At 46.1% G+C, this 24,722-nt stretch overlaps 1 protein-coding gene across 2 annotated transcripts in view; it reads right to left on the bottom strand.

Annotated features, from left to right (window-relative positions):
• Positions 1 to 24,722, bottom strand: part of BLTP2 (bridge-like lipid transfer protein family member 2) — a 177,109-nt gene that overhangs the window by 85,014 nt on the left and 67,373 nt on the right. For both annotated transcript variants that reach the window (XM_063955868.1, XM_063955869.1), the window contains exons 14-16: positions 22,782 to 23,067; positions 21,504 to 21,709; positions 20,152 to 21,238 (exon numbers count right to left, since the gene is read on the bottom strand). In XM_063955868.1, coding sequence (XP_063811938.1) covers positions 20,152 to 21,238; positions 21,504 to 21,709; positions 22,782 to 23,067 — 1,579 coding nt within the window. The remainder of the gene's footprint in view (positions 1 to 20,151; positions 21,239 to 21,503; positions 21,710 to 22,781; positions 23,068 to 24,722) is intronic.

The following is a 24,722-nucleotide window of genomic DNA, read 5'->3' as shown; positions in this document are numbered from 1 at the left end:
TTTATCTACAATATTTTTCACCAACTGCTGCTATTTTGAATTTTATTGATGAACTGTTTGAATTTCTTCACTAAAATATTTTTGCATCTAATTGGTGTGCTGGTCTCTATGTGGATAGGCTGCTTTCAACAGTGTGCTTTACACAGGAGGTTTTATATAGATATATATATATATATATATATATATATATATATATATATATATATATATATATATATATAGAGAGAGAGAGAGAGAGAGAGAGAGAGAGAGAGAGAGAGAGAGAGAGAGAGAGAGAGAGAGAGAGAGAGAGAGAGAGAGAGAGAGAGAGAGAGAGAGAGAGAGAGAGAGAGAGAGCGAGCGCTTACCACATCCAAACACCACTCTTTGGGAGGACAAATCTAAAGGGATAAAGGCCACCACCTTAGGTAAATGACCCGGTCAAGTTCTTAGAACTGCCCGGTCACGATGAAATATCAGAAAGGGTGGACGACAGGACAAAGCGTCCAAGTCTGACACCATTCTTGCAGTGGCAATAGCCAGCAAGTACAGGACATTGGCCGTGAGCCATTTAAGGTCCACCAACTCAAGAGGTTCAAAAGGAGACTCTTGCAGGGCATTCAGTACAACAGAAAGATCCAATGGAGCCACAGGAGGGACATAGGGAGGCTGAATCCATAAGACACCCTGAGTGAATGTATGAACGTCTGAAACCATACAGACAAGGCAGATATGTGAACCTTGAGGTCAAGGCCTTGTTGAAGAAAAGCCAGGATTCTGGACGTTCTGAATCGATATGCATCATAATGCTTAGCAGCACACCAGGTGAAGTAAGAATTCCAGACCCTATAATAAATCCGGGCAGATGCCGGTTTGTGGGCCTTCAATATAATTTGGATAGCCACTTTGGAGAATCTTTTGGCCCTCAGGAATGATGCTTGAAGAGCCATGCCGTCAAAGCCAGTTTGGCCAGGTCTGGGTATAGACAAGGGCCCTGTACGAGGAGGTCCGGGCACTGATTAAGTAGAAGGGGAAGCTCCGTTGATAGACCCTGCAGGTCTGAGAACCATTGTCGTCGAGGCCACACTGGAGCGACTAGAAGTAGTATTCCTCCTTCTTGATTGAACATCCGTAGTACCCTGGGCAGGAGAGACACTGGAGGGAACACGTAGGGCAGCCGAAAGTTCCATGGAACCGCCAGTGCATCCACGAATGCTGCTTCAGGATCCCTGGTCCAAGATCCAAAGACCGGAACCTTGTGATTGTGTCGAAACGCCATGAGGTCTACGTCCGGTATACACCACCTGTCCACTAGGAGTTGAAAGACTTCTGGATGAAGACTCCACTCTTTGGTGTGCACGCCCTGGTGACTGATGAAGTCCGCTTCCCAGTTCAGGACACCCGGAATGAACACTGCCGATATGGCTGGCAGATGGCGTTCCGCCCAACAAAGGATTTTTGACACTTCCATTATTGCCATACGGCTTCGAATGCCGCCTTGATGGTTTATATATGCCACCGTGTGGCATTGTCTGATCGTACTTGAACAGGCCTGTTCTGTACTAAAGGCGCGAGAAATAGTGCATTGAACACTGCCATCAGCACCAGAATACTTATTGGAAGGAGCGATTTCTCTTTGGTCCAACGACCTTGAAAAGAGTGTTGCTCCAACACCGCTCCCCAACCCCTCAGACTGGCGTCCATTGTCAGCAGGACCCAGAAGGTATGGCCCCTGCTCAATTGCTGGTCCTGGATTCACCAGGTCTGCGACAGGTGAACCTCCAGACTCAGAGTATGTGAGGTCTGATCCAATGAGGCAGGCCATCCCACTTGGAAAGGATTAACCTCTGTAGTGGGCGGGAATGAAATTGAGCGGGCTCTATCATGTCGAAGGCAGACACTATCAGGCCAAGTACTTGCATCGCCGAGTAAAAAGACACTCATGGACAACTAAGGAAGCATCTTATCCCGTCATGAAGCTTCAGGACATTTTCTGGAGACAGAAACAGTCTCTGACTGTGTGTCCAGGAGTGCCGCCCAGGTGCACCATGCTCTGAGCTGGGACCAGCGAGGACTTCTTCAATTTGATAAGCCACCCGTGGGCTTGTAGGAAGGTTACCGTCAGTTGCAGATGTCAGAGGGGGACTTTGTGGGAATTTACAAGAATCATCAGGTCGTCTAGGTACGACAGGATTCCGACTCCCTGGCAACGGAGATTAGCAGTCATAACGGCCATGACCTTGGTGAAAATCCGAGGATCCGTAGCCAGTCCAAATGGCAGAGCCTGGAATTGGTAATTTAGGTTGCCATTAGCAAACCACAGAAACTGCTGATGCAATATGGCAATAGGTATATGCAGGCATGCATCCTGTATATCCAGGGATACCATATAGTCTCCGGGTTCCATAGCCTGCGCAATTAAGTGCAGGATTTCCATATGAAACCTGGACACTCTCACAAACTTGTTCAGAGATTTGAGGCCGGTAAGACCCATTGTTCGGACTAGAAACAGGTTGAGAAGCAACCTCTTCCTCTTTGGGACTGAGGTACTGGCACAACCACTCCTGTACTCAGGAGAGAACTCACCACAGTTTGTGCAGCTTGCACCGTCAATGCATCCGAAGGGAAAGCCATAGTGTAAAAACTGGCGAGGGTGACATCTCTGGAAAGAGACAGCGTACCCGTGAGAGACAGCTTCCTGTACCCATGCGTCTGAAGTGGTCTTTAACCAGACCTGGGTGAACTGTAGAAGTCGACCTCCCACCCTGGTATCCCCCAGAGGGAGGCCCGCACCATCATGCAGCAGGCTTGTCATGTTTTAAAGCAGGCCGACTGGCTGTCCAGGATTGTTTGGCCCTGGACTATGTGGTTTTGGGTGCACGAAATTGTCTCGGTATGCCTGACCTTTTGCATTCCCTTGAGGCCGAAAGGAACGAAAAAATGTACCTATTGCCTTCTGTGCAGAAGGATTAGTAGTGGGGAGACACTTTTATTTAGGTCTTCCCCAAACATATGTCCCCAGTGAAGGGGAATACCTCAAAGGTCTTTTGGGGCTCAGAGCCACTTTTTATGACCTCAACCACAGTATGCGGCAAGCCAGGACAGACGTGGTTGACGCCTTGGCTGCCGATATACGTGCCTCAGAGGACGCCTCCTGAACGCAATAGGCGGCAGTGGTATTGTGAGACAGGTGTTGTCTGGCATTGTCAGATATATCCTCGGGCATCTCTTCCTCCAATGCCTGAACCCACGCCTTAATACTTTTTGCAGCTCAAGAGGCAGCTTTAGTAGGTCTATGGATGGCTCCAGTAAGGGAGTATACAGACTTCAGGCATCCCTCCACACGCTTATCTGTCGGTTCCTTCAGTAAGGTGACAGTGGTGACAGGCAAAGTGGATGACACCACGAGGTGGGTGACATGAGAGTCCACCGGCGGTGGAGTTTCCCATATGTTACATAACTCTGCAGGGATGATAGCGAGACAAGGCCCGTTTCGGCAGAGGGAATTTCCTCCCTGGATTAAACCAGGATTCCTGACTGATGTCCACAAGATGATCAGAATGGGGTAATATAGTTTTAACCACCTTCTGCTGTTTAAACTTATCAGTTTACTTTGCAACAGTAGTGGAATCCTCATCAGTGATTTGAAGAATATGCTTATTAACATCTACTAAGGCCAGGACATCAATCTGCAGGGGAGAATCCTCATCAGTAACACAGGATTCAGTGTCTGACAGGACCGTATGCTCCCCCTCCTCTTCAGATGAAACATCAGAGAGGTTTTTGGATTGCGAGGAGAAAGCAGCCCGCTTAGAGGACCCAGTGACACAGGAGTGACCTGGTGTAGGTTTCTGGGTGTTGGATTCATTTGCTGCAGTTGGTTAGACAAATTTTCCGCCCAAGGCGAATTAACCATAGGGAAAATATGAGGTGGTAGTGGCACCGGTGGCCCCATAGTGGGCGCTAGGCGTTCCACCAGAATACCAAGTGTGTTGGTGAACGCAGCCCAGGGTGGCTCCATTGCAGATGCAGGAGCTGCGGACTGACTGGGAGGCGTATGACAATTAAAACCTAGACTGTCATATAACACTTCCCCCTCTGGTAAATCCCTGGAACATGCTCTGCATGATGCAGGAGCTTCCACTTATTTACTGCCCTTTCTGTTAGACATTATGTGAGAATGCAACAACAGTGACTTAGGTGGTCATTCCGAGTTGATCGATCGCTGCCGTTTTTTCGCAGCGCAGCGATCAAGTGTAAAAACAGCAATTATGCGCATGCTACGCAGCGCGCATGCGCTAAGTACTTTCACACAAAACTTTGTAGTTTTACACAAGCTCGAGCAACGTTTTTCAGTCGCTCGAGTGATCGTAGTATAATTGACAGGAAGTGGGTGTTTCTGGGCGTCAACTCGGCGTTTTCAGGGAGTGTGCTAAAAACCGCAGGCGTGCCAGGCAAAAACGCAGGAGTGGCTGGAGAAATGGGGGAGTGGCTGGCCAAACGCAGGGTGTGTTTGTGACGTCAAACCAGGAACTAAACTGACTGCAGTCATCACAAGATAGGAGTAGGTCTGGAGCTACTCAGAAACGGCATAACATTTTTTAGTAGCAATTCTGCTAACCTTTCGTTCGCAATTCTGCTAAGCGAAGATACACTCCCAGAGGGCCTAGCGTGTGCAATGCTGCTAAAAGCAGCTAGCGAGCGAACAACTCGGAATGAGGGCCTTAGTACGATATTGGCAGACAAAGTACAATACCTGCGAATAAATCCGGTATTATGTGACCGAGTACACAGTACACAGTAGAATATGCGTATTGAATAAATACTTTGATGCACTATATTAGCGGACCCAGACGCACCTAGCCTCTTAGGGTACAGAATATAGTGACAGTTATATCTGGGAAACACTGATGAAACCACACAGCAGATACAGGCACACACAAAGTCATAGGCAATACTGAAATTATTATCACAATAAAGCTGCACTGGACTTTATATAATAAATTATATATTTAGATTCGGTTGTGGTCTCTTTGGACGCGGCCTAGGCGTTTGACAGTGTTGAATGGGCTTACCTATGGGAAGTCATGAACTGTATGGGTTTTGGGTTTAATTATATAACATGGACTAAACTACTTTACCAAAATCCGAGAGCCAGGATCTCAGTAAATGGTTATGTTTCTTCCTCCTTCAAATTGTCCCGTGGCACCAGGCAAGGTTGCTCCCTTTCTCCCAAATTGTTCGCCCTAGCCACTGAGCCTTTGGCTTGTCTCATTAGATCGCACCCAGGTATTGTAGGTATTGCTACAGGCCATCGCACAGATAAGATTGCCCTTTACGCAGATGACCTGTTGTTATTTTTGCAGGATTATGCCACGTCTATGCCTATTTTGTTGCAGGTGATTGAGGAATAGTTTTTCTGGTCTCCACATTAATCGGACCAAATCATTTATAATACCTGTTATTGGCCCTCCTCCTGCTGTTCCAAAAATTCCAATACCGCTTTGCTGGACAGCACAATTTAAATGCCTCGGTATCCAAATTACAAACTAGGTGTAAGCTCCTGTTAACTATGACTGGCAGGGTCAGCCTTATTAAGATGTTAGTATTGCCTAAAATTTTGTATATTGTTTTGCAATCTCCAGTTTACAATTTTCCGACATTCTTCAGGAAATTGAATAGTATTTTATCGTCTTTCGTATGGGCTAATAGGAGACCCAGAATACAGCTGAATACTCTCACCAGACAGAAAAGTGTTGGCGAATTGGCGTTGCCTAATTTTCAAATTTATTACTATGCCGATCAGTTGGCACACTTTAGTACCTGGGTGCAAGATACTGATGTCAGTTCTTTACACTGGGTGTTTATCCAATGCTATTATCCTAGCCTCTCTCCCACGCAAGTTGTATTAAGCGGATGCATATCTCAGTTTTCTCCTCCCATTGTCTTTCAGGCTACAAAAGTTTGGCAGGCCCTAAGGGTTCTTCTTCAATTTGATAGTTTGGACTCAGATACTCCCCTCTGGTATTGTAGTTGGCTCCCTGAATTGAAAACCCTTGCGGGAGAGGAGGTATGGGGTCCCAGATCCATAATCTCAATATCCCAATTATACAGAGATGATACATTAAAATCTTTTCAAAAATTAAAAGAGGAGTTCAATTTACCCAATTCATATTTTCATAGGTACTTACAACTCTGGCACGCTCTACAGACTCAGTTTATGGAATCACCCCCTGCGCTCCTCCCATTTCCCATTAAGACCTTTGTGAGCAAATTGGGCCGAGTTAAGGAGACTTCCCTCGCCTATGTATATCTCCTTACTAAACTTCACACGGACCCACTCTCTCGCCTCTGTGAGAAATGGGAGGGAGATCTGGGCCCTATAGACTAGGATGACTGGGCTCTTGCCTTGGAGTACCCTGGCATAGTCACTAAGTCCCCTAGATTTCAACAGATCCGGCTTTTATTCTACATAGAACATATATGACACCAGTCCGGCTGGCTAGGTTTGGGACTGGTCACTCAAGACGTCTGCCCTAAATGTGGTGTTGCTGAAGGCTCCTTCTGGCATCTTGTGTGGGAGTGTTCGTCAGCGTGGGTGTTCTGGTCTGGGATCAGGTCATTCCTGGAGGGCACGGGGATATCTAAGAACTTGCTTACCCCGAAGTTTTGTCTTTTGGGGATGGGAGGCTCTAATTCTATGTCCAGACGGGAGACTCTGTATGTTCATAATATCTGTGCTTTAGCGAAGGTGTGCCTTGCGAGATTGTGGATGGCTACTAGTAGTTCCTGACTTTCGGCATTCAAGGTCTTGGTGAATGACACTCTTTTCAAAGACCGCTTCATATATATGAAACATAATGCTACCTCTAAATTTGAGAAAATGTGGTCTCCCTGGCTTGACTCTCCATACTCCTCCCCTGACCTTCTCACATATTGGGTATTTGGGTTCTGTTAGTCGTTGAGCCCTGGACCGTGTTGCACCTTTATAACTGTGATTTTACCCCCCCCCCCCCCCCCCCCTTTTTTTGTGTGTTTTATAGGTCAGATTAGTTGTTGCAAATGCAACTCATTTAGTAAAAATGTTCAATGATGGTTTATATACGGTTTATGGATTTCACCACCTTTTCAGTACATGAAAGTGTGATTACATGTGCACTTCTAGTATTGATGTCTACTAATGGGTACTTGTTTTCCATGCGATTTGATGTAGCTGTGCTTTCTATACTATACATGGTGCTTCCCCACCGCTATGTTTTTTCAAATATTTTATTCTGTGTACTGCTAATGTGCGTTTCACTTGGTCATGTACGATGTGTGATATCTGTACCTGACATCCTTTCTGAATAAAAACATTTTTTTTTTTTAAATAAAGAATAGTCTACTTAAGCACAGGTGACTTAATTAGTACCTCAGTTATTTTGATTTAACCATCTGTGCTCAAGCACTAAAAATAGGATTTTGGTACTTACCAGGTAAATCCTTTTCTTTGAATCCATAGGGGGCACTGGAGTACTCTTGGGATATGGACGGTGCGTTAGCAGGGATAGACACATTTAAATATTTAAATGAGTAACTCTACTCCCTCCTCCATACTCCCATGGTACCTCAGTGTTTTTTTACTGAGCCGAACAGGAGCGATAGAGAAGAATAGAGAATTACATATAACATTAGAACATAACGGACAAAAATGAAGTTGACACATAACGTAACGGTCAACTAAACAGTTGACACGACAATAGATAACAATCACCTTAACACTTGAACAAGTCGGTGAGAATGTGTTACCATAAGATCCACTGAACTTACCACAAGACAGGTAAAACTGCTCTGGGTGGGCGTCCAGTGCCCCCTATGGATTCAAAGAAAAGGATTTACCTGGTAAGAACCAAAATCCTATTTTCTCTAACGTCCTAGAGGATGCTGGGACTCCGTAAGGACCATGGGGATAGACGGGCTCCACAGGAGACATGGGCACTTTAAGAAAGACTTTGGATCTGGGTGTGCACTGGCTCCTCCCTCTATGTCCCTCCTCCAGACCTCAGTTTGATACTGTGCCCAGAGGAGATGGGTGCACTTCAGGGAGCTCTCCTGAGCTACCTGACAGAAAGTATATTTGTTAGGTTTTTTATTTTCAGGGAGCCTGCTGGCAACAGACTCCCTGCATCGAGGGACGGAGGGGAGAGAAGCAGACTTAATTCTGTGAGTTTCAAGGCTCTGCTTCTTAGGCTACAGGACACCATTAGCTCCAGAGGGAGTCAGAACACAGGTCTCACCCTGGAGTTCGTCCCGGAGCCGCGCCGCCGTCCTCACAGAGCCGGAAGATAGAAGCCGGGTGAGTATGAGAAGAAAAAGAAGACTTCAGAGGCGGCAGAAGACTTCATGATCTTCACTGAGGTAACGCACAGCAGTGCAGCTGTGCGCCATTGCTCTCACACACAGCAGTCACTGTAAGGGTGCAGGGCGCAGGGGGGGCGCCCTGGGCAGCAATATAAACCTAATTTCTGGCAAAAGAGATATATATATACAGCTAGGCACTGTATATATAAAGAGCACCCGCCAGTTTTTATTATATTTAAGCGGGACAGAAGCCCGCCGCCGAGGGGGCTGGGCTTCTCCCTCAGCACTCACCAGCGCCATTTTCTCCACAGCACAGCTGAGAGGAAGCTCCCCGGACTCTCCCCTGCTTATTCACGGTGAAAGGGGGTTTCAGAGAGGAGGGGGGGAGGCACATAATTGGCAGCAAATAATAGTATCACAGCGCTACTGGGTAAACACATTGTGTGTTTTTCCTGGGGTAGTAGCGCTGGGTGTGTGCTGGCATACTCTCTGTCTCTCCAAAGGGCCTTGTGGGGGAACTGTCTTCAGATAAGAGGATTCCCTGAGTGTGTGTCGACATGTCTAAGGTAAAAGGCTCTTCTAAGGAGGAGATGGAGCAAATGTGTGTGTGTGGTGTCTCCGTCGACAACGCCGACACCTGACTGGGTATGTGGAATGAAGTGCTGAGGTAAATTTATTGCACAAAAGATTAGAGAACAGACAGGGAATCTACCCATGTCTGTCCCTATGTCGAAGGGACCTTCAGAGTCTCAAAATGCCCACTATCCAAAATAATAGACACTGATACCGACACGGAGTCTGACTCCAGTGTCGACTACGATGATGCAAAGTTACAGCCAAAACTGGCAGAAAAGTATTCAATATATGATTATTGTAATAAAAGATGTTTTGCATATCACTGATGACCCATCTGTCCCTGGCACACATGTTTAAGGGGAAGAAAGCTGAGATAACATATGAATTGTGTGAAAAAGAGCGGGAATCTCCAGACAAGAAACTGCAGTTTCCCAAAAGAATTCTTATGGCGTATCCTTTCCCTGCTAGGGCCAGGATACAATGGGAATCCTCCCCTAAGGTGGACAAGGCGTTGACACGTTTACCCAAAAGGTAGCGCTGACATACCAAGATACAGCTACCCTCAGGGATCCTGCAGATAGCATGCAGAAAAGTACTTTGAAGTCCATTTACACACATTCTGGTACACTACTCAGACCGGCGATTGAGTCGGCAGGGGTTTATAGCGCTGTAGCAGCGTGGACAAATACCTTATCAGCGGAGATTGAAACCCTAGATAAGGATACCATGTTATTGACCCTAGGATATATAAAGGATGCTGTCTTATATATAAGACATGCTCAAAGGGACATTGGTCTACTGGGTCCTAGAGTCAACGCTATGTCGATTTCTGCTAGACGTGTCCTGTGGAACATGCAATGGACAGGTGATGCCGACTAAAAGAGGCATATGGAGGTTTTACCTTACAAGGGTGAGGAATTGGGTGGAGAAGGGCTCTCGGACCTGGTCTCCACAGCTATAACTGGTAAATCTGATCTTTTACATTATATTCCCTCACAGCCTAAGAAAGCACAACATTATCAAATGCAGTCCTTTCAGTCGCAGAAAAACAAGAAAGTACGAGGAGCGTCCATTCTTACCAGAGGTAAGGGCGCAGGGCACAGCTAGTTCCCAAGAACAGAAGTCCTCCCCGGCCTCTACTAAATCCACCGCATGACGCTGGGGCTCCGCCCCAGTGGGAGCACGTCTTCGACTCTTCAGCCACATCTGAGTTCACTCACAGGTGGATCCCTGGGCAATGGAAATTGTTTCTCAGGGTTACAAGCTGGTTTTCCTTATCGGCCCTACCGGCTTCTCCCCCAGAAAGGGAGATAATATTAAATACAATTCATACATTGTATCTCCAACAGGTGGTGCTCAAGGTTCCCCTCCTTCAACAAGGAAGGGGATATTACTCAACCTTGGCTGTAGTCCCGAAACCGGATGGTTCGGTCAGACCTATTTTAAAATTAAAATCTCTGAACCTATACTTGAAAAGGTTCAAATTCAAGGTGGAATCGCTCAGAGCGATCATCGCCAGCCTGGAAGGGGGGGATTTTATGGTGTATCTAGACATAAAGGCTGCATACCTTCATGTTCCCATTTATCCACCCCATCAGGCGTACCTGAGAATTACGGTACAGTATTGTCATTACCAATTTCAGAGTAATTGGCGGAAATGATGGTGCTCCTACGCAAGCAAGGAGTCACAATTATCCCATACTTGGACAATCTCCTAATAAGGGCGAGATCAAAAGAGCAGTTGTTGAACAGCGTGTCACTTTCACTGAAGGTGTTACAGAAACACGGCTGGATTCTCAATATCCCGATGTCACAGTTGGTTCCTACGACTCGTCTGACCTTCTTGGGCATGATTCAGGATACAGACCAGAAAAGGGTTTTTATTCCGATAAAAACAGCTCAGGAACTAATGAGTCTAGTCAAGAACCTGTTGAAGCCAAAACAAGTGTCAGTGCATCATTGCACTCAAGTCCTGGGAAAAATGGTGGCGACGTACGAAGCCATTCCCTTCGGCAGGTTCCATGCAAGGACTTTCCAATGGGATCTATTGGACAAATGGTCCGGGTCACATCTGCAAATGCATCAGCGGATCACCCTGTCCCCCAGGGACAGGGCATCTCTCCTGTGGTGGCTGCAGAGTGCTCACCTACTAGAGGGCCGCAGGTTCGGCATTCAGTATCTGATCCTGGTGACCATGGACGCGAGCCTCCGAGGTGGGGGAGCAGTCACACAGGGAAGAAATTTCCAAGGCCTTTGGACAAGTCAAGAGACTTGTCTTCACATCAACATCCTGGAACTAAGGGCCATATACAACGCCCTACGTCAAGCGGAGACCTTACTTCGCGACCGACCAGTTCTGATCCAGTCAGAAAACGTCACCGCAGTAGCTCATGTAAACCGCCAGGGTGGCACAAGGAGATGAGTGGCGATGGCGGAAGCCACCAGAATTTTTTGCTGGGCGGAGAATCATGTAAGCGCACGGTCAGCAGTGTTCATTCCGGGAGTGGACAACTGGGAAGCAGACTTCCACCGCAGACACGACCTGCATCTGGGAGAGTGGGGACTTCATCGGGAAGTCTTCGCACAGATTGCAAGTCGGTGGGGACTGCCCCAAATAGACAGGATGGCGTCCCGTCTCAACAAAAAGCTACAAAGGTATTGCGCCAGGTCAAGAGATCCTCAGGCGGTAGCTGTGGACGCCTTAGTGACACCGTGGGTGTTCCAGTCGGTCTATGTATTCTCTCCTCTTCACCTCATACCCAAGGTGTTGAGAATAATAAGAAAAAGAGGAGTGAGAACAATAATCATTGTTCCGGATTGGCCACGAAGGGCCTGGTATCCGGATCTGCAGGAAATGCTCACAGAAGATCCGTGGCCTCTTCCTCTAAGACAGGACCTGTTGCAACAGGGTCCCTGTCTGTTCCAAGACTTACCGCAGCTGCGTTTGACGGCATGGCGGTTGAACGCCGGATGCTAGCGGAAAAAGGTATTCCGGATGAGGTCATTCCTACGCTAATAATGGCTAGGAAGGACGTGACATCTAAACATTATCACCGAATATGGCGAAAATTTGTTTCTTGGTGTGAGGCCAGGAATGCTCCTACAGAAGAATTCCATCTAGACTGTTTACTTCACTTCCTACAAACTGGAGTGAATTTGGGCCTAAAATTAGCCTCCATTAAAGTTCAGATTTCGGCCTTATCCATTTTCTTTCAAAAGGAATTGGCCTCTTTACCTGAAGTACAGACTTTTGTGAAGGGAGTACTGCATATTCAGCCTCCTTTTGTACCTCCGGTGGCGCCTTGGGACCTTAACGTGGTGTTAAGTTTCCTTAAGTCACATTGGTTTGAACCACTTAGAACAGTGGAGTTGAAATATCTCACTTGGAAGGTGGTCATGTTGTTAGCCTTGGCTTCGGCTAGGCGAGTTTCGGAATTAGCGGCTTTGTCACATAAAAGCCCCTATCTGGTTTTCCATATGGATAGAGCGGAATTGCGGACCCGTCCTCAATTCCTACCTAAGGTGGTCTCATCCTTTCATATGAACCAACCTATCGTCATGCCTGTGGCTACACGTGACTTGGAGGATTCCGAGTCCCTTGATGTGGTCAGGGCTTTGAAAATTGACGTGGCCAGAACGGCTAGGATCAGAAAAACAGAAGCACTGTTTGTCCTGTATGCAGCCAACAAGGTTGGCGGCCCTGCTTCAAAGCAGACTATTACTCGCTGGATCTGTAACACGATTCAGCAGGCGCATTCTACAACAGGATTGCCGTTACCAAAATCGATTAAGGCCCATTCCACTAGGAAGGTGGGCTCATCTTGGGCGGCTGCCCGAGGGGTCTCGGCACTACAGCTGTACCAAGCTGCTACTTGGTCGGGGTCAAACACCTTTGAAAAGTTCTATAAGTTTGATACCCTGGCTGAGGAGGACCTCCTGTTTACTCAATCGGTGCTGCAGAGTCATCCGTACTCTCCCGCCCGTTTGGGAGCTTTGGTATAATCCTCATGGTCCTTACGGAGTCCCAGCATCCTCTAGGACGTAAGAGAAAATAAGATTTTAAACCTACCGGTAAATCTTTTTCTCGTAGTCCGTAGAGGATGCTGGGCGCTCGTCCCAAGTGCGGACTTCTTCTGCAAGACTTGTATATAGTTTTGCTTACATAAGGGTTATGTTATAGTTTTCATCGGTCTTGGACTGATGTTATGTTGTTTTCATACTGTTAACTGGTTAGTATATCACAAGTTATACGGTGTGATTGGTGTGGCTGGTATGAATCTTGCCCTTGGATTAACAAAAATCCTTTCCTCGTACTGTCCGTCTCCTCTGGGCACAGTTTCTCTAACTGAGGTCTGGAGGAGGGGCATAGAGGGAGGAGCCAGTGCACACCCAGATCCAAAGTCTTTCTTAAAGTGCCCATGTCTCCTGCGGAGCCCGTCTATCCCCATGGTCCTTACGGAGTCCTAGCATCCTCTACGGACTACGAGAAAGATTTACCGGTAGGTTTAAAATCTTATTTTCTTTTTCATCCACTAGGGGTCACTGGAGTACTCTTGGGACGTACCAAAGTTTCCCCCTTGGGCGGAAGAGCTGTTTGGCACCTGTAATACTAGGCAGCCAAAGCTAGATGCTGATGCCGCAAACGTATCAAACTTATAAAAGCGCACAAACGTGTGCACTGATGACCATGTAGCCGCACGGCAAAGCTGCGTCGTAGAAGCCCCACGACCTGCTGCCCAAGAAGTTCCCACAAAACGTGTGGAATGAGCCGTTACTGATGTAGGCAGCTGTAGCCTAGCATGAAGGTAAGCCTGACGTATGGGCAGTTTAATCCATCTGGACAAGGTCTGCTTGGAAGCTGGCTAACCCACCTTGGCAACAGCAGAGAGAACAAACAATGTATACGTCTTACGAACTGTAGACGTTCGAGCTACATAAACGCGTAGTGCGCGTAGCACATCCAAAGTTCCTGAATCTTCTGTTAACACCGGAACTACTATTGGTTGATTGATGTGAAAAGATGACACTACCTTTGGCAGGAAAGCAGGATTCGTCCGCAGTTCCGCTCTGTCATCATGAAACACCGAATACGGTGGCTTGCATGACAAGGCACCCAAATCTGAAACACGCCTTGCCGAAGCCAAGGCTAGGAGAAAAATTGTTTTCCAAGTGAGAAACTTAACATCCACGAAGGGTTAAAAATATGAAGACTATAAAAAAATCTAAAACCAGATTCAAGTCCCATGGCGCTGTAGGTGGTATAAATGGAGACTGTACTCTGAGGACACCTTGCAGGAAGGTGTGTACAGACGGCAAAAGAGCCAAATGTCTTTGAAAGTAAATTAACAAGGCAGAAACCTGCACCTTTAGTGTAGACAAACGTAGTCCTCCATCCAACCCCGTCTGTAGAAATAACAAAAGACGGGATAACTTGAAAGATGATGTCGGAAACTTCCGAGCTTCACACCAACCTATATAGGCACGCGAAATTCTGTGAGAATTCCGTAACTGGCTTCCTAGCCCGTAACATGGTTGGTATAACCGATTCCGGAATGCCCTCTCTTCTTAAGAGGGTGGTTTCAACAGCCACCCCGTCAAACGCAGCCACGCAAAATCGGGGCAAAGGAACGGACCCTGTTGTAACATGTCCGAACGTAGCGGGAGCGACCAAGGAAGTCTGTGAGTAGACTGCAGAGATCCGAGACTCATGCTCTCCGAGGCCAATGAGGCGCCACTAGTATAACTGTCGTGGACTCTCGTGATCCGCTTTAGCAACCGCAGAATCAGTGGAAACGGATACACAAGGCTGTACGGCCACGCGATTGTGAGAGCATCCACTGCCACTGCTTTTGGATCTCTTGTTGTGGACACATACTGAGATGTTTGATGATTTTGGCGAGATGCCATTAGATCGACCTGTGGGTAAACCCCACCACTGGACCAACATCTGGAACACTTCTGGATTTAATGCCCATTCTCCTGGATGAAAATCCTGACGTCTGAGATAATCCGCCTCCCAGTTGTCCACTCCTGGAATGAACACTGCCGACAATGTTACCTGGTGATGCTCGGCCCAACTGAGGATTCGCGCAACTTTTCACATGGCCCTGCGACTTTGAGTTCCTCCTTATTTGTTGATGTATGCGACTGCCGTCGCATTGTCTGACTGAACCTGGACAGTCTGAGACCGGAGCCTGTGCACTGCTTGTCGCAGCGCGTTGTAAATTGCCCTGAGTTCCAGGACATTTATTGACAGCAATCTTACTTGGTCCAACTAGAGACCCTGAAGCTGACAATTTTGGATCACTACTCCCCAACCTCTGAGACTTACGTCCGTCGTCATAATTATCCAAGTCCAGATTCTAAACCCTTTTACTCTGGTGAATTTGTAGATGCGAGCTGAACCACTGTGCGAGAAAATCTAGTTAAAAAGAACGCGAGTGAAAACTTCCGAACTGGAGTGTTTTGAAAGGTGGCACCATCTTTTGTAATAGTAGAATGCACCAAGGAACCGAGACTGTTCCTGGTTTGGGCACTAACTGTACCAGATGACGATACTTAGTGCTGACTGTTTTGGCAGCTAAATTCGTTGATCCACCGTATGGAGAATCATTCCGAGGAATTGAATTCTTTGAGATGGAATCAGGCTTGGTTTCTTGAAGTTGACAATCCAACCGTGCTGAACTAGTACATTGCATGTTAGTAAGGCATGTTGAAGGAGTATTTGATGAGCCGGAGCTTTGATGAGAAGGTCACCAAAGCACAGAACCAGTATCACTACCCGGGATCTGAGAATAACTATTATCACAGACATCACCCTTGTGACTACCCGAGGCGCTGATGAGAGACCAAACAGTAGTGCCTGAAACGAATAATGGGTTTGTTGTACAGGAGTGTCTGTTGAGATGGAGCTTTGATATGCAGATCGTCTAAGTACAGAACTAAGATCACTCCCAGAGATGTGAAATGAGCTATCATAGACAGCACGTTTGTGAAAACCTGAGGCGCTGACGAGAGGCTAAACGGCAGTGCCTGAAATTGAGAAAAGGTTACAGTACAACAAAACCTAAGTACCTTGATGCGGTGTGTATAAATACGCCTCTTTGAGATGCAGCAAAATCATGAATCCCTGTGGCTCTAAACCTGCAATCACTGACTGCAGGGATTCCATGTAGTAAGTGACGTATTGTTCAATATTGGTCTGACAGAGCCATCCGTCTTTGGCCCTACAGAAAGACTGGAATAACCCTGACCCTGTTGGTAAACTAGAACCGGAATCAAACTGCTGAATCTACGAGAGACTGAATCGTGGTCTGCAGAACCGCCTTTTTGATTCCTGACACAAGCAGACCTGTCTTGAAAATTCGCATTGCTGGAAGACAATCGAACTCTATTGTGTAACCTTCGAACACCAAATTGCGGAACCACCCATCTGTGGATGTCTGAAGCTACGCCAAGTGTCTAAAGGCGCTGAAGAACCGAGCTGGCTGGAAGCCCGTCATGCCACTGGCTTGTCAGTGGTCTTAGCGTCCTGACGATGGTTAGTGGTTTGTTGAAAACCACGTTCTCTATACCCCTAGTCGCGGCACGACGTGCACGTTGGCTGCGTTCCTGGCAGACTGACTGGGCCCACAAGAAGAACACGTTATACTTCTGGCTGATCACCTCAGTGAATGTGCTAGTGGCCTAAGAATGAATGTGTCCAATTAAGGACCAGATAATATAACTCTTGTATCAGGCAATGCCTGAATTCTTTGTTTGGACTCAGCCTCGGATTAGAGATGCCAAACTCAAACTCTGCCGAAGTCCCCAAAGGTGATTGGCTAGCAGTGTATCTGAGGAAAGACCATAATGTAGGTCTTTATGGACCAAGAAATGACCGCTGTGGTTATGCAAGTACAACTAAAGCAGGTATAAGCAACATCCTGCTGCTGTATAAACGTATTTTAACCAGTTTGAAGATTACTCTGCTACGCTTTAAGCGTTGTTGCCGCTGGTGACACTGAAAAATCCCTTTTCTATTGATGTCATAACCTGTGGGACAAGGTAGGTTGAGAGAAATTGACTTGGCACAGTAAAACATTTATATGTTTCGTGAATAAAGAAACATACATTCATCCTTAGCCATTAAACTTCAGTCTGTGACAGATTCTTTCGTTTAGGAAATATCAGGTCTGGCATTGAATCCGCAGATGTGGCTGCTCAGACTGTCTGAAGTCAGACCTAGCCAGTCCATGGTCAGTCCATGAAACGGACACAGACAGCAAAGCAGGCATTACATAAGCCCTCATTGGCCAAGGAGGATTCGGCACGGATCCTTATTGGACACATATTGACACAAATTTGCAAACCCCACTGTCACGTAAACATTATTACAGTTAACGCAGACAAGTTTGACACACAAGTTCTTGAAAATAAACAAATAAATCAGGAAAGTGTGTATAAGGCAGAAATACACCTCACACTGGTACAAAGTACATGTGCTGCACTGAACGTCCTAGTAACACCCTGCCCCCTCCAGAGGCCATGTGTAGTTGGACCGACACCGAATGCCTGAAGAACCAGGAAGTCATTGTTAAAATGGCGTTTCACCATGTGCACATGTGTATAATATATATATATATATATATATATATATATATATATATATATATATATATATATGCACAGACTGTGATATAGGCTTAATAGCCTGTGTCCCCATGTAGAGAGGAACTACCACAAACACTCCCTGGCTGTTCCCTTACTAAATGAAATCGCTGGTGGTGTCCCTATGCACCGCTCATAGCCCTTACATGAGCTGCGTGTAGTCCGCAGCGTAGGAAGCCCCCTCCCCCGGCTAACTATTTGAGGTGCTGGCCGGCGTCTAAGCGTGGCAGCTGGAGCTGTGGAGCGGTGTTGGGCGCAGGCTGGCGGCATCGTTCCCCAGGTGGCGGAGGCGCTATAATACAGCCGCAGGAGCAGCAAGCGATCGCGACTGCCGGCGGCAGGGGCTGTGGAGCGGTGTCGGGCGCAGGGCAGCAGCACCGTTCCCCAGGCGGCGGAGGCGCTAATTACAGCCGTGGGTGCAGCCAGTGATCGTGCACTGGCGGCAGGGGGGGGGGGGGGTCTGTGGAGCGGTGTCGGGCGCAGGCCGGCGGCACCGTTCCCCAGGCGGTGGAGGCGCTAAATACAGCCGCGGGAGCTCTTATAGCAGGACATATGTTTCGATCCTCCCCCACACACAGAGCAGCGGCAGCATGAGCTGACCGGCCGCTCAGTACCTGTATGTAGGCTGATCTTTTCATGCGCCATCTTCACGCTAGTCAGGAAAATCTAGTCTGACGGGGCTTCTGAGCAAGCTCCGGTCTACGCTAGTGCAGGGAAATCTAGATTGAAGGGCTTCTCAGCAAGCTCCCTGTTCCTGCTGCAGTCACATCATGAAGGCTGACGGGGCTTCTCTATAAGCTCCGACCTGCTCCGTGCAGCCAGTTTACACTGCTGAAGGTCTATGGCGGGGCTTCTCTATAAGCTCCGATCTGCTCCGTGCAGCCAGTTTACACTGCTGAAGGTCTATGGCGGGGCTTCTCTATAAGCTCCGACCTGCTCCGTGCAGCCAGTTTACACTGCTGAAGGTCTATGGCGGGGCTTCTCTATAAGCTCCGATCTGCTCCGTGCAGCCAGTTTACACTGCTGAAGGTCTATGGCGGGGCTTCTCTATAAGCTCCGACCTGCTCCGTGCAGCCAGTTTACACTGCTGAAGGTCTATGGCGGGGCTTCTCTATAAGCTCCGACCTGCTCCGTGCAGCCAGTTTACACTGCTGAAGGTCTATGGCGGGGCTTCTCCACATAAGCACCGACAAGCCTTGTGCTGGGTAGAAGCACACACACAATCCAGGACCCAAGCTTCTTTAGTAAGCTAAGAAGGGACCTGTGTTAAGAAAAAATAAAAATTAAGGCTGGAGATCTCTCTCCAACGTATGCTATCCCGGCGAGACACAAAAAACACTGAGGTACTATGGGAGTATGGAGGAGGGAGTAGAGTTACTAATTTAATTATTTAAATGTGTCTATCCCTGCTAACGCACCGTCCATATCCCAAGAGTACTCCAGTGACCCCTAGTGGATGAAAAAGAACCTGTACTGTTAGTGTGATTTGAGGGCCGTGGCTGGGAAAGACTGCTTAAAAAACTGTCCTCTACAAGGAGTGGTGAACTGGCTTCTATGAACTGGACTCAAGTTTACTGCCCTCACAATAGGGATGAACAGAAATACCTAATGCTTTTGGTGGACTAACCAGCAGGGACGGTTCTAGACCTTGTGGCGCCCAGGGCGAAAGTTTCCTTCGGCTCTGATCAAAACTGCACCCAGAGTGGCATCACGCATGTATTCAGTTGCTAATTCTGACACATACCTCCCATTCCGCAAACCTTTTAACATGTGCTCAATTCATTTGTCACTATCTTTATTGCCTCAAAATAGAACTGGGCTTCACGCTACATAAATAGCCTTCAGAATATCCTAACATTTCCAATCCTTAAAAATTATGGCATTTGAGACTGGAATAATTATAGGGGATCCGGTCTCTAGGTCGACAGTAATTAGGTCGACCACTATTGGTCGACAGTAACTAGGTCAACAGGGTCTCTAGGTCGACATGTTCTAGGGCGACAGTTCAAAAGGTCGAAATGAGTTTTTCACGGTTTTTTTCTTTTTTTGAACCTTTTCATACTTAACGATCCACGTGGACTACAATTGGGAATGGAGCAAAGCAAGCCATGCATGGGGACACGGTGCACTTACTGGGGTTCCCGGTGTACGAAGAAAACGACAAACACCCGCCCACATAAAAAACTCTCGTCGACATTTTGACCTGTCGAACTAAACCACGCCGACCTAAAGACCCTGTCGACCAATAGTGGTCGACCTAGACACTGTCGACCTAGTTACTATCTACCTTCCTTGCCACACCCTACTTATAGTTAACTGTGCTATGTTAATAACCACCTTAGTTGGTGATAGCCCACTTTTCGGTATTCCTGTGGCGTTTACCTTAGTACTTACTACCCTGAACACACGGCATAGGATAGTAGTCACATGGACAATGCTCTTTGTACAACTAAGAAAGGCAATAATGAGAGTATAGAACAAATAAGTTATTTGTGAAGGAAATGTTTTTTGGGGTTTTCTTTTTTTTACAAAACGAAAAAAATAAATTGCAAAATTATTTCAGGAAATATGACCTAAATATATTTAGTAAATTAATGCAACACTCACCATAAAATGTTTTTAGAGAGCACTTCATCATGCGACACCACTGGATTACTAGTGGTAGCTCTTCAGAGGGAAAAGGGCTGATACTGTCAATGTCCTTCATATTTTCCAGCACCATCTCCGACCCATGTAGTGACTCATCTGCTAAGGCAACTATCTCCAGGTCCGCCATGGTCCACGTCTGGAGAGACTTTCTCATGGGGGTGTTGCTGTAAAGGCGACGGGAACGCTGGATGTATATCTCTATGTTCTTCTTTTCCAGCGATGCATAAAGCTCTTCGATTTTTCGAGCTGGCAGCAACTCCCCATGTTGCTTGCGCAAGGCAACTACCTTGTCATCGAGTAGTCTTAGCCTCTTTGCACTTTCTTTGCTCTCATCTTTCATTAGCTCATAATTATCTCTCAGCTTCACCTCAAAGACATCATCTAAGAATGCAAAAGAAAACTGTTTAACCCTTAGCACAAGGTCTGGTGGAAGAGGCTCAGGTCCAGTTCGTGGAGACCGGTGGAGTCCTTTCAGCCACTTCTGAACCCCTATGGATTGGTCAAGTATGCAGGAGAAGTCATAACGGTGGGGAAACTCCATAGAAACATTACTAAAAGACAGCACCCAGGCTCGGTTCCTCTCTGTCAGCAGCGAGTTGAAGTGGCTGCGGTGCAGCAGCATGTCTTCCAATTCAGGCAGTCTTTGTGCATCAATGTCTTTAAACAGGAATATGTTGTTTCCATCAGCATTGACCGTTACTTCAGGGCAGCGCAACTGAAGAGCGCCCCCATGCTGGCTAAGGCAGATGTTCTGAGCTCTGACTAGAAAATAGTTCTCCGGAGAAACAGTGGCTTGCAACCTGACTGAGTTCAACTCCAGTGTAATCTGCATTCCCTTAGGAGAAGGACTGCCTGCAACTGGACTACGAGCCTGCTGGGGTGAATCATCTGGTGAATCATGGATGGCCATCTCTGAAACCTGGAATCTCTCAGCTAAGGTTGTGGAGAGCAGATTCCTGCATTGCATGGTGGACAAAGTATGTTGATACAAGTACATGTGATCCCAGGGACTCCATTGCAGAGCCAGTTCTTCCCCACACTGCACCTGCAGACAGCAAAGAAACACATCTTTATGTTGCAGAATATTTGTATCTCATCTAATTACATATATACATCTGAAAACCAATGGGCTATTTCCTACACTGAAGCTAAAGAACACAAGCCATCTATTACACAGTCCAGAGTATCTTTCTCTAGGGTTATTTTCAGCAGGATAAACACATTCCTCAAAACATCAATAAAAAAGGTAAATGGATGTGTGATGATCATACTAAAATGAGCAAGAGTGGTAAAGTGTAGCTGTAAGTTACCTCCAAGGCGCGTATAGTGGTGTAGTAAGACAAAGACATTATGGAGAAAAAGAGCAGCGGTTCATTAATGTCTAGGGCTTTGCAGCATGTTTCCATCTTCTCAGTGATGGATTTCAGCAGAGACAAGGCCACTCCTTGCAGGCTCAGACTGCACATCTCTGCACTGCCTGCTAGGGTAAGTAGGTCTATCCTCACCTGAGAGGCACCTTTAAAATAAATTAATAAAACAAAAAACACAAACTCAATAACATGCATAAATTACATAACATATTTATAGTCTGTATCATAACAATATATATTATATGCTGAGTGATTTATACACATCTAAACACCTAACTGCTGGTTTCCTGGCATTTTACTAATTCTATAGATTATAAGCTTGCGAGCAGGGCCTTTCCTACCTCTATGTCGGTCTGTTTTTACCCAGTTTTGTTTTATTACTGTTGTTCTAATTGTAAAGCGTAACGGAATATGCTGCACTATATATGAAACTGTTAATGAATAAATATATAAATAATGAAATAATTAGACCTGGAAATTCTGGCAGTCATCCAGCTCAGAGCATGCTGCTATAAGCAGTTATTGTGACAGGACCACGTTAAGTGCAGTTTAGAAGGCGCCATTAGTGGGATTGTGGTAACGCCTTCACAAGGCTGCAGCCCTACTGACCAAGCCAGACAGAAGTGGACATCAGCCGTAGCCATAGTCTTTATTCCTAACACAGCCACTAGTGACCTATTTCCCTCTGGATATTGTTCTGGGAAGCAATGTAACTCAAACTATAGTATTTTACCATCTGCCCAATTCCGATATACATTCTGTGATCTCTGTGCTAGGGTATAATGGTGAATAGGGAGAAAGGAGTAACTTTCAGCCATACACCTAGGTATACTTTGGAGGGATGCAAGGTACAAACATCCAACCTAACAGATTGTTACACAGTTTAAGCAACTTAGTTCTGCATCTTCGTCATTATAAGCACAAGTAGACAGGAATTTAAAGACTTATTGTGCCCACAACAACAGTAATCCACAGAGATCAGGCCATTGCCGACTAATAATGCCCTGGCTGATGGATTTGAAGGCTTAAGGTTAAAAGGCATATACTTTAATACACTCAACTGTTACATGTGCACTGACAGGCAAGGTGAATTAACCAATACACTCCCAATATGTACTTTGTTTCATATCTGGAAGAGTCACAAACCTTTAGAGAAACTTCCTTTTGTCAACGTCATTAAATATGAGCTGCATTCCAACATCATAACTATATACTTACCCACTAGATTGGACAATGTAAACAGATTCACTTCTTCCACGCGGATATCTACTTTCCAGAGAATGGCCGGTTTGCAGCTGGCCTCCCGGCATGGAGAAAGTGGAGAGAGTGGATCTTGTGCTGTTGGCACAGGATGCTTAGAGGCTACCGGCATCAGATTCAGCACACGCAAGATGCAGTCTGCACAGGTCTCTGAGAATTCTGCCTGCAATCCTTGCACAGTGGATTCTATGAAGAGGGTGTCTGATTGCATGATACCCACACCCAACGATTGGTTGTAGCTGCCCTAAAAGCAGAAATGAATCTACATTTTTGGAGACAAACACTGAAACATACACAACAGTGTAATAGTAGACACAATTTTGCATTGCTGCGCTAACAGCAGACACAAGGTTGTAAAACAATGGAAGCAGCCACAAAATGATTGCAATTATAAGTTATTAGCTTTTTAAATAATAAAAAAAGTTATATTACGCAGAGATAATCAGTATCTACAGACTCCACAGAGTTAATCCTTGTTTACACTGTACGTATTTTCCATCTAAGTTTTAGCTTCTTTTGTTTGAAATTATTAGTGTGTGTGCATGTACCACACATTGTGGTCAATATGCAAGAGAACCTGCACATTCGGTTTCTTTCTAATGTACCTAGCAGCTAATCCTGGCATTCTACTCACTGCAGTAAACTACACCTTGATGTATTACTATGCATGCTGCAGTAGAGGAGAAGACCCAGGACGCTGCAACAGTGGGGAAGCCAAGTTTATAATTATATTAAAGATTAATTTATTATGGAGGCAGTACAAAAGAATAGTTTTTGTTGTAGATTTTATATTTCATTGATATCTGAAATGTGGGCAAAACAACAGAAACTGAATCAGTACTCGTTTACCATATAAGTTTTGTGAAGGGGAACTCTCACACCCTACTAACAAATAAGATTTTTGGGTAATCTATGAAGTGGCGTTACATATAGTATAACCAATGGACTAATTTAAGAAATTAAGTACATCCATAAAGTATTCACAACGCTTCACTTTTTCCACATTTTGTTATTTTACAGCCTTATTCCAAATTGGAATAAATTCACTTTTCCCCTCAAAATTCCACACAAAACCCCATAATGACAACGTGAAAAAAAGTTTTTTTTTCTGATAGTTTTTTATTTTTAATAAAATTTGCAACAAAGAAATCACATGTACATAAGTATTCACAGCCTTTGCCATGAAGCTCAAAATTGAGCTCAGGTGCATCCTGTTTCCACTGATCGTCCTTGAGATGTTCCTACAGCTTAACTGGAGTCCACATGTGGTAAATTCAGTTGATTGGACATGATTTGGAAAGGCACACACCTGTCTATATAAGGTCCCACACTTGACAGTGCATGTCTGAGCACAAACCATGCATGAAGTCAAAGGAATCGTCTGTAGACCTCCGAGACAGGATTGTCTCGAGACACAAATCTGGGGAAGTTTACAGAAAAATATCTGCTGCTTTGAAGATCCCAATGAGCACAGTGGCCTCCATCAACCATAAATCGAAGAAGTTCGGAATCACCAGGACTCTTCCTAGAGCTGGACGGCCGTCTAAACTGAGCTATCAGGGGAGAAGGGCCTCAGTAAGGGAGGTGACCAAGAACCTGATGGTCACTCTGTCAGAGCTACAGCATTCCTCTGTGGAGAGAGGAGAACCTTCCAGAAGGAATACCATGTCTGCAACAATCCACCAATCAGGCATGTATGGTGACGTGGCCAAACGGAAGCCACTCCTTAGTAAAAAGCACATGGAAGCCTGTCTGGAGTTTGCCAAAATGCACCTGAAGGACGCTCAGACCAAGAGAGACAAAATACTCTGGTCTGGTGAGACACAAATTGAACTCTCTGGCGTGAATGTTTGGCGGAAACCAGTCACCGCTCATCGCCAGGCCAAAACCGTATTTTTC

This window comes from Pseudophryne corroboree, chromosome 2 (genome assembly GCF_028390025.1).
Source record: "Pseudophryne corroboree isolate aPseCor3 chromosome 2, aPseCor3.hap2, whole genome shotgun sequence".
Classification (NCBI taxonomy): Eukaryota; Metazoa; Chordata; class Amphibia; order Anura; family Myobatrachidae; genus Pseudophryne; species Pseudophryne corroboree.
The sequence above is the reverse complement of the archived record's forward strand: the minus strand, read 5'-3'. Positions and strand labels throughout refer to the sequence as shown.